Source organism: Spermophilus citellus, assembly GCF_964194105.1.
Source record: "Spermophilus citellus genome assembly, chromosome: 5".
Lineage (NCBI taxonomy): Eukaryota > Metazoa > Chordata > Mammalia > Rodentia > Sciuridae > Spermophilus > Spermophilus citellus.
The window spans coordinates 158,114,611-158,128,203 of record NC_138186.1 but is presented as its reverse complement, the minus strand read 5'-3'; the positions used below and the strand labels follow the sequence as shown (position 1 = coordinate 158,128,203).

Genomic DNA, 13,593 nt, shown 5'->3' with positions numbered 1-13,593 from the left:
GACCCTTCTCCTGTCTCCCTCCTCCTCATGACCTGTCACAGCAGCTGCCACATAGCTGAGGTCTAGGAACTATGTGCCTGCCTGAGTGATGTGGGGCAGCAGGAGCTGAGCAGGCATCTCCACAGATTTTGCTCTGAACAAGGGCTAATGCTCTTGTGTTCCCATTTCAGGACCTTCAACCACCACCTCAGACAGAGTCTCCCAGGAGTCCACAGCCAGCACCCTTATTCCCTCGGTCCTGCTCTTGATCCTCACCTGCTTCATCCACCTAGGCCTCCAGATCTTCCTGACAGGTGCTGTGGGCAGAATGGAGAGAGAGACATGGGGCAGCTGTGTGAGCAATGAGGACAGGAAAGTGAATTCCCAAGGCCCCAGTCTGCATTCTGACTGGTCCTTCTCATTCTGAGATGAGATGGAAGAATCAGGCCTCCCTCCTGTCACTGGTAGCAATAGCTTGGCCATGATCAGCCCTGAGTTCTGAGAAATCCTCCCTGTCAGGGATCATGGGAAAGAGGAGGGGCCATACCAAGGCAGTCTGTGGACTCTAAAGGGTTTTAGCTTATGCAGGTCTGATTCAGACCAGATTTCTACAAAAAAAGGGGCCCAGTGGTGCGTGGTGAACAGATAACAGGAACACAGGAAGGAAATACCCAATCCTGGGTGATGGCAGCAGGGTAGCTCCATTCAATTTGTTAAAAGAAAGGAACTCCTTACCCACAGTCAAAAAGAGAGGTCCTATGGCTAATTCCAGGATAGGGAGCAGGAAAGGCCTTTCTCAACCAAGCTTGGAAGGCTGGAGTTCAGGGCTGCATTCCCACAGGAGGCTCATTTCCAGCTGTTGAATTGATAACTGAGAAGAGAGTCTGTCCGGGATGAAGGCAAAGGATGCCAGCTCTCTGGGGACTCCTACAACTCCAGAATTGACCCTTGGGCTGTGGCCCTGGAACCCAGCCTCCTGCAGACTCCAGATCCTGAGCCAGCTCAGCAGCCTCTGCCTTGAGCAGAGCCTCTGCAGAGACTGGTGGGGCTGAGCAGCTGCTGGAGTCTGATGCTCCAGCTGACTTAACCAGAGTGGAGGGAGTAGGCAGGGCCAGTCACTTTTAGAGCTGTGCTGCTCCCAGGTAAGGAGAGGTTGAGGGAGAAGGGGGAAGAAAGATGTCGTCTGCAATCCCACCCAAGGCCCAGGAATCAGGTTCCAGGCCCTTCTCTTTGGACAGGGTTCTCCCCACCCCCAGGTTCTATGGCCCCTCCTATCAAGAGGAAGAACAGGCTCCCAGTCAGGGAGCAGATCCAGTCATTACAGCTGCAGTCCTGAGACACCAAGGCCTACAGCAGGGCTGGGGCTGACTCTGGCCTGTGAGAAAAAAGGGAGGAGGGTGGTAGAGGCTACAGGACCCTTGGGTTATGGGTGTAGGGGAACACATGACCCAAGGTGAGTATGGCTCTGAGATGGGAATGCCTGGTGAGGGGTCACCTAGGAGAATTTACTCAGGATTTCTTCAGAGAGTTGGAGTAACATCTGTTTTATTCTAAAAGTTAAAGATGTTCATCTTCTGCTAATGTACTACCTGCTATTCCTCCATAGACATATGAAGATGAAAGTGCAAATCCAGAGGCTCCAGCATGTCAGACTTTGTCTGGGATATGAAAAGACATCACTGTTTCTCAGGCTCCATGACTCAGATTTAGCCTTAGACCATCAGCCCTCAATCCCAGGTCTTTGGTTCAAAGTCTAGATGTCAAATCTCAAACATTTTGCTGGCTCAAAACAAATTTTATTGTGCTTAAGGAATGAAATTTTTCCCGGTTCTACCCGAGTGTACATCACCCTTGATAGTGATTTTTTGTTATTATTGTTATTCCTCAACCTGACCTCACCTTTAATTAGAAGTAAGTTGTATGCATGTAAGTATGGGTATATATAGTGGAGTGAAAATTTAAAAAAAAAAAAAAAAACAGTTCCATTTGTTCTCTTCCTTCCCCAGTAGAAAAAAACAAACAAATCTTTACATTCAAAACAAAAAGAAGAAATACACTGCACAGCAGAACACTCTCTACTTTAAAAAATTGTTTTGATAATTCAAGGATAGGATTAATATTCAAAATATATGAAGAATTTCTACCAAAGTCAGTTCTTTTGACATATGTGTATATGCTATGAGCAATTCACAGCATATAATCCTGCACCAAGATTCTACAATCTGAAATAATCAGGAGCACAGATTAAAAGCACACTGGGCCATTATTACAACCATCAAATTGACAACTTCTTGCATATACATGTACCAAGTGGGGAATAGGAAAAGGATCAACATACCTGTCATATTTTGGTATGACAGGTATTTTGGTATGTTGGTCAGAACATAAATTGAATCAATCCTTTGATATGTAACTGGATAATAACCTGTACAGTTAACAATGTGCTCATGCAACTTCACAACAATCCCAGCATTATTTCTGGGCTTCCAAATGTGTCCATATAGCATTTAGATATATAGTTGCTTATTGTAGCCAGAAAGAGTTCTGGTTATTTCATTTTTCCTAGATTGTGGTTACCAAGGTAATAGGCCTTATATCCCTGTGTGGCAAGTTAGAAAAAACATTAAAAGCATAATTTTGCATTTGTGTTCCAAGTTTTTACACATTGCAACACACCTCCTCTTCATTCAAATCATTCTGGGTTTCTAATCTGACTTAAGTCTTGGAATTGATTGAGATAATACAGCTGTTTTTATTATTCCAGTTAGATTTTCCCCCTTGGTCTTAAACTCTTCTGTTTACTCAGATCCAGTGAGGATTTAGTAAACCTCTCATATCTTTCACTTCCAGGGACACCATGAACTCACATCCTCCGGCTGCAGGAGTCAGATTATTCTGTTTGCTGTTTTGACTCTCCTGCCCATTACAGTAGCCCCCTTTGCTCTGCAGCGTGAGTGCCATCAGATGACTCCCATTGCATTTTAGTGTCCTAATTCAGGGATGTGGGCAGGATGTGGAGACAGGGTCGGCTTCATCAGGTCAGAGATTGTAAGAGGATGTGAGGGCATCTTGCTTTCAACTCACCTAGCCAATTGACTGATACCCATGGGACTGGAGCTATCATCAAACTCCAGACAAGCCCCACCCCTATCACAACTCTAAATGAGCTCACCTTGAGCCTGTTTTGCAGCCATTCTAACATGTAATAAGTTTCTTTTTTTTATTTTTTTTAGTTGTAGATGAACACAATACCTTTATTTATTTTTATGTGGTGCTGAGGATACAGCCCAGAGCCTCACAGGTACTAAGCAAGCACTCTACCACTAAGCTACAACTCCAGCCCTCCCCAATCCTTTTTTTTATTTTTTTATTTTTTTTATTGGTTGTTCACAACATTACAAAGCTCTTGACATATCATATTTCATACATTAGGTTGAAGTGGATAATGAACCTCCAATTTTACCCCAAATGCAGATTGCAGAATCACGTCGGTTACACATCCACAATTTTACATAATGCCCTATTAGTAATTGTTATATTCTGCTACCTTTCCTATCCCCTACTATCCTCCCTCCCCTCCCCTCCCATCTTCTCTCTCTACCCCATCTACTGTAATTCATTTCTCTCCTTGTTTATTTTCCCATTCCCCTCACAACCTCTTATATGTAATTTTTGTATAGCAATGAGGGTCTCCCTTCATTACCATGCAATATTCCTTTTCTCTCCCTTTCCCTCCCATCTCATGTCTCTGTTTAAAGTTAATCTTTTCTTCCTGCTCTTCCTCCCTGCTCTGTTCATAGTTGCTCTCATTATATCAAAGAAGACATTTGGTATTTGTTTTTTAGGGATTGGCTAGCTTCACTAAGCATAATCTGCTCTAGTGCCATCCATTTCTCTGCAAATTCTATGATTTTGTCATTTTTTATTGCTGCATAGTACTCCATTGTGTATAGATGCCACATTTTTTTTATCCATTCATCTATTGAAGGGCATCTGGGTTGGTTCCACAGTCTAGCTATTGTGAATTGTGCTGCTATGAACATCGATGTGGCAGTATCCCTGTAGCATGCTCTTTTAAGGTCTTCAGGGAATAGTCCGAGAAGGGCAATAGCAGGGTCAAATGGTGGTTCCATTCCCAGCTTTCCCAGGAATCTCCAAACTGCTTTCCAAATTGGCCGCACCAATTTGCAGTCCAACCAGCAATGTACAAGTGTACCCTTTTCTCCACATCCTCTCCAGTACTTGTTGTTGTTTGACTTCATAGTGGCTGCCAATCTTACTGGAGTGAGATGGTATCTTAGGGTGGTTTTGATTTGCATTTCTCTGACTGCTAGAGATGGTGAGCATTTTTTCATGTACTTGTTGATTGATTGTATGTCCTCCTCTGAGAAGTGTCTGTTCAGGTCCTTGGCCCATTTGTTGATTGGGTTATTTGTTATCTTATTGTTTAATTTTTTGAGTTCTTTGTATACTCTGGATATTAGGGCTCTATCTGAAGTGTGAGGAGTAAAAATTTGTTCCCAGGATGTAGGCTCCCTATTTACCTCTCTTATTGTTTCTCTTGCTGAGAAAAAACTTTTTAGTTTAAGTAAGTCCCATTTGTTGATTCTTGTTATTAACTCTTGTGCTATGGGTGTCCTATTAAGGAATTTGGAGCCCGACCCCACAATATGTAGATCGGAGCCAACTTTTTCTTCTATCAGACGCAGAGTCTCTGATTTGATATCAAGCTCCTTGATCCATTTTGAGTTAACTTTTGTGCATGGCGAGAGAAAGGGATTCAGTTTCATTTTGTTGCATATGGATTTCCAGTTTTCCCAACACCATTTGTTGAAGATGCTATCCTTCCTCCATTGCATGCTTTTAGCCCCTTTATCAAATATAAGATAGTTGTAACTTTGTGGATTAGTCTCTGTGTCCTCTATTCTATACCATTGGTCCACCCGCCTGTTTTGGTACCAGTACCATGCTGTTTTTGTCACTATTGCTCTGTAATATAGTTTGAAATCTGGTATCGCTATACCACCTGATTCACACTTCCTGCTTAGAATTGCTTTTGCTATTCTGGGTCTTTTATTTTTCCATATGAATTTCATGATTGCTTTATCTATTTCTACAAGAAATGACGTTGGGATTTTGATTGGCATTGCATTAAACCTATAGAGAACTTTTGGTAATATCGCCATTTTGATGATGTTAGTTCTGCCTATCCATGAACAGGGTATATTTTTCCATCTTCTAAGATCTTCTTCTACTTCTCTCTGTAATAAGTTTCTTATCTTAGCTAAGTGGGACAAATAATACAATACAACATTACATCTGAAACATGAATCAAACAAAGGCTAAGAGAGCTTTTAACTTTCTTTTTGTGGAAAAAGTGACAAAAATGCTTCCATGTTTTACAATTTCACTTTTAAACAGATCAGGCTCTCCTTACTAGCTTCCAAAAATGCATTTAAATTCCAATTCCTTTGTGAAGAGTAAAACCAAATTGTATATATAACTTATTGACAACAGGTTACTTGATCCAGCTATAAAACCTCAAATGACATGAATAAATACCAACCAAATTTGTTATTTTTATACAAATCAGAGATTTTGTTACACATAATTTTAGTTTGTAGAACACCAACTTGACAAAGCTTTGCATTTAACTAAGTGTAACTTTTAAAGTGCAATTTAGAATCCACAGTGTATGGTAACAGTAATCACAGGTCTGTAGGGGTTAACAAAATCAATAGCGTTAAATCTCTTATACATTTAGGAAACAGGGTTAATGATAAGAAATTGACTTACTCAAAGCAAACATATATAAGACAGGTCTTCAATTGAGAGCATGCCCTTCAATATCAGATATAATGTATAAAAGAGTGCACTTAGTGGTTATCTTGCCATTAAACTTCAAGACACTTTCATTTTATAAACTTTTACAAAACACATACACAAGGTTTAGACAGCTATGGTTTTCAGACGCATACATAAACCTAGTCACATATATTTAGGGTGTCATATATATTGGTAGATTTAAATAACAGTTGCTTATTTAACCAGTTACAAAGTAATCATTTCAGACTTTCGAACAGGTACAGACCCTAATTACCTTAGGACTTAATTTCCCCTTTCCCCCCAAAAATCTAACAAATACAAGAAAATTATCTTGATAGATAGATAGATAGATGGAAAGCTTTTCCATGCTGTAGTGGCAACCCCTCCTCCACAGAATATCTTAACCAAGCTTCTCCAGAAATCTTCACCATAATTGATTTTAGGACTATCAGCAAAAGAGACTTTACAAAAGAGTTCAATGTACGTAAACTTCCTATTTTCTAGTTGCTCAATTTTACTTGGCCATTGGCCTGGAAGAAATCAGCAGTCCAGGTGCTGAACACCCCTTTACAAGTTTTTCACAAATATTTATCCAGTATAGTAGTTTGTAGAAAGTGTTTGCAAAGGCAAAATAAAACACATACTCCAAGGAGTGTTTTGGGGCATTAAAAAAAAAAAAGATAGATCTTTAACAAGGCCTCTGGCCTTGAGCTGGAGTTTTATGGAGATATCTACATTTCTAAGATAAGAGAAGATACCAACAGGGCTCCATGTTAACATCTGGCAGGAGGAGGGAAGAAAGTGGAGAAGAAGCTCTCCCCTTATCAGGTGTTGTCCTTGAAGGGTTAACTTGCCCAGAACAGTGAAAGAAAAATCTGCTTTTATGTGAACTTCTGCAGACTGTGAGCTCCTGAGCCCCTTCCCTTACATGCTGCATATGAAGTTCTGAAATGACCTGAACTCAGGGTTCAGGGGATTAATTGTTTTTTTTTTTAATTATTTTATTATTGGTTGTTCAAAATCAGGGGATTAATTGATTACAGTGAAAGCTTACCCTCTAAACTTGGCTGCAGCCAAATAAAACTGTTTCCTGCTATCTTCAGTGCCCTGCCTCATCCATTCCTGCAACAATGCTTTTAGATAGGCAGAATTAATGGTCTCAAAACGGTGATACTACCAAAAGCGCTATACAGATTCAATGCAATACCAATTAAAATCCCAACATCATGGGCTGCATTTGTGGTTCAATGTTAGAGTGCTTGCCTAGCACACATGAGGCACTGGGTTTGATCCTCAGCACCACATAAAAATAAATAAGTAAAATATAGGTATTGTGTCCATCTACAACTAAAAATTTTAAAAATTAAAATATCATACCTAATAGAAATAAAAAAAGCACTAATGAAATTCATTTAGAAAAATAAGAGACCCAGAATAGCCGAAGCAATCCTTAGCAAGAAGAGTGAAGCAGAAAGCATCACAATACCAGAACTTAAACTATATTACAGAGCCATAGTAACAAAAACGGCAAGATGTTGGCAACAAAAGAGACATGTAGACCAATGGTACAGAATAGAAGACACAGTGACAAACCCACATAAATACAGTTATCTCATAGGTAGACAAAGGCCCCCAAAACACACATTTGAGAAAAGATAGCCTCTTCCACAAATAGTGATGGGAAAACTGGATATCTACAAGCAGCAAAATGAAATTAAACCCTTATCTCTCTCCATACAGAAAACTCAACTCAAAGTATACCAAGGACCTAGGAATTAGACCAGAGACTTTATGCCTAAGAGAAGAAAAAGTAGGCCCAAAACTTCATCATGAGAGATTAGGCCCTGACTTCATTAACAAGACTCCTAAGCACAAGAAACAAAATTAAGAATCAATTAATGGTATGGATTCACTTAAAAGCTTCTTCTCAGCAAAAGAAACAATCAATGAAGTAAAGAAAGAGCCTACAGTATGGGAGCAAATTTTTACCAAATGCACATCAGATAGCACACTAATCTCCAGGACATACAAAGAACTCAAAATCTTAACACCAAAAAAAAAAAAATCCAAAAAAACCATCATAAATGGGTTAAGGAGCTAAACAGACATCTTTCAGAAGAATATATACAGTAAATCAGTAAATATATGAAAAAATGTTCAATGTCCCAGTAATTGGGAAACACAAATCAAAACTACTCTATGATTACATCTCACTCCAGTCAGAATAGCAGTTATCAAGAATACAAATAACAATAAGTGTTGGTGAGGATGTAGAGGGAAAGGCACACTCATACTTTGCTGGTGGGACTGCAAATTGGTGCAACAAATCTGAAAATTAATACGGAGATTTCTTTAAAAATTTGGAATGGAACCACCATTTGATACAGCTACTCTACTCCTTGGTCTATACCCAAAGGACTTAAAAAGAGCATACTACAGTAATAGAGCCATACCCATGTTTATAGCAGCACAATTCACAATAGCTAGAGTGTGGAATCAACCTAGATTCCCTTAAATAGATGATTGGATAAAGAAACTGTGGTGTATATACACAATGGAATATTACTCAGCAGTAAATGAGAATAAAATGATGGCATTTGCCAGTAAATGGATGGAGTTAGAGAATATCATGCTAAGCGAAGTAAGCCAATCCCAAAAAAACCAAAGGCCAAATGTTTTCTCTGATAAGTGGGTGCAATTCATAATGGAAGCGGGGACATGGGATAAGTGGAGGAACTTTGGATTGGCCAAAGGGGAGGCAGGGGTGGAGAGGGGCCATGGGAATAGGAAACATGTGGGAAAGATGAAACTACTCTAGGCACATGTAGGATTGCACAAATGGTGTGATCTTCCTTTGTGTACAAATCAGAGAAGCTCAAAATTGTGCTCCATTTGTTTATAATGAATCATTCTGCTGTCCTCTATAAATAATTAGAACAAATAAATAAAACAAAATTATTGAATCCCAAAACTTAAAAAAAGAAAAGCAGGATTCAAACAGTGAGAGAAATGGTTTGCTTTTCCCATGCTTTCCCTTCCCCAACTGACACGAAACCACACACAGCACATACCCCTACAAACAGGGTTTCTACAGTGGAAAATGTGAAGTGGAGGTGGACATCAGCTTCACCACCATTCTGGATCCTTTCACAAGAGGCAGGCCCCTGTCTTGCCCCACTAAAAACATAGGAAGCAATTGCAGAACTGGATCAACTAGAGCAGCTATAAAGAAACAAAGAGGAGCTCACAGAAAAAGATGTGCAGATCTTGGTGGTTGCCCTATACTCTGGCCCAGGGAACACTGTAAAATTCTGACCCGTACAGGGAAGCTGTGGCAATCCTGGTCATATAGTGGGAAGTAAGGGTCCAACAGCTGCAGCAGAGACCAATCCAGATAGTCTGATGGTACTTTATGAACAGGATGCCTATTGGAAAACCTAATAGGATAAAGATAGCTAGGAAGACTGGAATAAATATACATATTTCAAGCAATACAGTGTACATGACAAATGAACACAATGTTATCGGTCCACTTTTTTAAGAGAATAAAAATTAAAGCCTCAGCCAATTAAAAATAGAAGAGATCCAGGTGTGGTGGCACATGCCTATAATCCCACCAGGTCTGGAGGCTGAGGCAGGAAAATTGCAAGTCCAAAGCCAGCTTCAACAATTTAGTGAGGCCCTAAGTAAGCAACTTAGTGAGACCTTGTCTCTAAATAAAATACAAAAAGGGCTGTGGATGTGGGTCAGTGGTTAACACCCCTCTTCTATCCCATTGAATAATCAAACAATTAAAATATATCCTATAGACTGCATAAATTGTCTCCCCCATGCAAGCCTGCATCCTCTGGTATTAGCCACACACTCAAGATAAAACGTTTTATGGAATTATTTGTTACCCTCACAGGGAGGATACATTTCAAGCATGTATTGGGAATGTATTCTCCACTGGAAATTCTCTTTTACACTCACAATGAATACTGTCATGTTCTTCTTGGGAAAAGTTGTACCAGTTTGCACTCCTACTATAGTAAGAGTTTCAACTTCCCTTGCCAATGCTGGGTCTTAACAATTACAAGTTTTTTACAAAACATTGCCCTAGATGAAATGATGCACTTTTAAATTGTATCAATTTGCACAGCAATTTATTCTAGGAAATTGTTTAGAGGCTCATACATGTATGGTTATTGCAACCTTCTCTTTCTGTCAAAGTAACTAACCAGAGACAATCTTTATCTTCAACAACAGGAAGCTGGCTGCATATAAATCTAACAGTCATTCCATAGCTTGCCAAGCAGAGCTAAGAAGAAAAGTACCTGTAGGATGCTCTAGTCTGGGAGAAACTTCAAGAAGATTGTAAGACATACACTGGGAGCAGCAGAACGTAAAAGGGATCATATTTGCTTTGAAGATAAGCATTAATACACGGACACAGCTCTCCTTTTCCTAGCGAGAACAGTGTTCCCATAACCTATCCCAAGTTTGCCTGTCTGCTTGTAGGAAAAAGAAATATATTTGAAAAGCCACAAGTAGTAGTCATTAACTTTGGTGATTCTGCAGTGAAATAATCAAACCACCTTATGTCACATTAGAACAAGAACAGGGTCCCAGCATGCAGGATGGGGTGAGGGAGCTCATGGGGATGCCCTCTACCTGGTACATTATAATAAAAATGCCAGCATACAGAATAAGGAGAGAATTTTCAAAGCCACAAGAGAAAGGAATCAGATTACGTACAGGGGGAAACCAATTAGGATCTCTGCAGATTTTTCAAACCAGACCCTGAGAGCTAGAACATCCTGGAACAACAAAAACCAAGCTCTGAAAGAAAATGGATGCCAGTCAAGAATCTTCTGTCCAGAAAAATTAACCTTTAGATTTGATGAGAAAATAAAAACCTTCCATTATATACAAATGTTAAAATAATTTACAACTAGAAAGCCTGCACTAGAGAACATCCTCAGCAAAATGTTCCATGAGGAAGAAATGAAAAACAACAATGAAAATCAGCAAAGTCAGGAACTACACTAAAGGAAAAAATAATCAAAGGAGAAACCAAGTCAAGTTCAAAAACCAAAATAAACAAAAATGACGGGGAATATGAATTATGTCTCAATAATAATCCTGAATGTTAATGGCCTAAACACCGATTGGCATATTGCATTTAAAAATGATGCAACAGGGCTGGGGTTGTGGTAGACTGTTCACCTAGCTTGTAGGAGGACTGGGATCAATCCTCAGCACCACATAAAAAATATAAGATAAAGGCATTGTGTCCAAGTACAACTAAAAAATAAATATTTTTTTTAAAAAAATGCAAAAATATGCTGTCTTCAAGAGACTCATCTCATAGGAAGAGACATCCAGAGACTGAAGGTGAAGGGTGGGAAAAAACATACTACTCATGTGGACTGTGGAAACAAGCAGGGGTTTCCACCCTTGTACCAAAGTAGACTTCAAGCCAAAGTTAATCAAAAGGGATAAAGAATGATTTTACATCCTGCTCAAGGGAACCATTCACCAACAAGACTTAACAATTATAAATATATATGCCCCAAACAATGGAGCCTCTACATTCATCAAACAAAATCTTCTCAAATTCAAGAGTCAAATAGACCACAACACAATAATTCTGGGTGGCTTTGACATACCTCTTTCACCACTGGATAGATCTTCCAAACAAAAGCTAAACAGAGAAACTATAGAATTCAATAACATAATCAATAACTTAGACTTAACAAACATATATAGACTATTTCATCCATCAACAAGTGACACTTTCTTCTCAGCAGCACATGGATCCTTCTCTAAATTAGACCACACATTATGCCACAAAGCAACTCTTAGCAAATACAAAAAAACTAGAGATACTACCCTGAATTTTATCAGACCATAATCAGATGAAATTAGAAATCAATGATAAAATAAAAAGTACTCTCCATCACCTGGAGACTAAAATACGCTATTGAATGAACAATGTATTACAAAAGATATCAAAAAGGAAGATTAAACAATTCTTAGAGGTACATGAGAACACTGAAACAACATATCAAAATCTCTGGGACACTATAAAGGCAGTACTAAGAGGAATGATCATTGCAGGGAGTTCATTCCTGAAAATAAAAAGAAAAGTCAACAAATAAATAACCTAACATTACATGTAAAAGCCCTAGAAAAAGAAGAACAAATCAACACCAAAAACAGTAGAAGACAGGAAATAATTAAAAACAGAACTGAAATCAATGAAATTGAAACAAAAGAAAAAGTTGACAAAACCACAAGTTGGTTCTTTGAAAAAAATAAATAAAATTGATAAACCCTTAGCCATGCTAACAAAGAAAAGGTGAGAGAACACTTAAATTACTAACATCCATGATGAAAAAGAAAATATGATGGACAGAAATACAGAAGATAATTAGAAATTGTTTTTAAAACTTGTATTCCATTAAAATAGAAAATATCAAAGTCAATAACAGGTTTCAAGAGACATGATTTGCCTAAACTGAATCAGGATGACATACACAAGTTAAACAGATCGATTTCAAGCAATGAAATAGAAGACACTATCACAAGCTTACCAACCAAGAAAAGCTCAGGACCACATGGATACATAGCTGAGTTCACAAGACCTTCAAAGAAGAACTAATACTGATACTTCTCAAATTATTCCATGAAATAAAAAAGAGGAAACACTGCTAAACTCATTATATGAGGCCAATATCACCCTGATTCCAAAATCAGGCAAAGACACATAAAAAAAAACCTTCAGACCAATATCTCTAAAGAACATAGATGAAAAAATTCTCAGTAAAATTCTGGCAAATCAAACACAAAAACATATTTAAAAGGTAGTTCACCACAATCAAGTGGAGTTCATCCCAGGGATACAAGGTTGGTTCAACATACAGAAATCAATAAATGTAATTCATCACATCAATAGAAATATGATCACATGATCATTTCAATACATAGAGAAAAAGCATTTGACAAAATACAGAACCCCCTCATGTTCAAAACACTAGAAAAACTAGGGATAACAGGAAGATATCTCAACACTGTAAAAGCTATATAAGCTAAGCCCAAGGCCAACATCATTCTAAATGGAGAAAAATTGGAAGCACTCCATCTAAAAACTGGAATAAGACAGGGATGTCCTCTTACACCACTTCTTGTTAACATAGTTCTTGAAATTAGACAGATGAAAGAAATTAGAGGATATAAACAGGAAAAGAAGAACTCAAAATATCACTACTTGCTGATGACATGATTGTACACCTAGAAGATCCAAAAAATTCAATGAGAAAACTTCTAGAACTAATAAGTGAATTCCGCAAAGTAGCAGGATATAAAATCAGCACCCATAAATCAAAGGCATTTCTGTGTAACAGTGACAAATCCTCTGAAAGAGAAACTAGGAAAACTACCTCATTTATAACAGCCTCAAAAAAAAAAAAAAAAAAAAACCCTTGGGAATCAACTCAACAAAAGAGGTCAAAGACCTCTACAATGAAAATTTATCTGAAAAAAAATCAAAGACCCAGAATAGCCAAAGGAATCCTTAGCAAGAAGATTGAAGCAGGTGGCATCACTATACCAGAGCTTGAATTATACTACGGAGCAACAGTAACAAAAATGGCATGGCACCAAAATACACTTGTAGACCAATGGTACAGAATAGAGGACACAGAATCAAATGCACATAAAAACAGTTACCTCACACTAGACAAAGGTGCCAAAACATACATTGGAGAAAAGATAGCTTCTTCAACAAATGGTGCTAGAAAAACT

General features: G+C 38.5%; 1 protein-coding gene and 1 long non-coding RNA gene across 2 annotated transcripts in view; one reads left to right on the top strand and one right to left on the bottom strand.

Annotated features, from left to right (window-relative positions):
* The window catches only part of LOC308650085 (UL16-binding protein 2-like), a 238,767-nt gene that overhangs the window by 4,091 nt on the left and 221,083 nt on the right, over positions 1–13,593 (top strand). Inside the window, exons 5-6 of the mRNA XM_081296026.1 lie at positions 171–293; positions 1,586–1,716. Of these exons, the coding sequence (XP_081152152.1) occupies positions 171–293; positions 1,586–1,593 (131 nt within the window). The 3' untranslated portion in view covers positions 1,594–1,716. The remainder of the gene's footprint in view (positions 1–170; positions 294–1,585; positions 1,717–13,593) is intronic.
* Positions 1–13,593, bottom strand: part of LOC308650088 — a 60,955-nt gene that overhangs the window by 7,851 nt on the left and 39,511 nt on the right. The window lies entirely within an intron of this gene.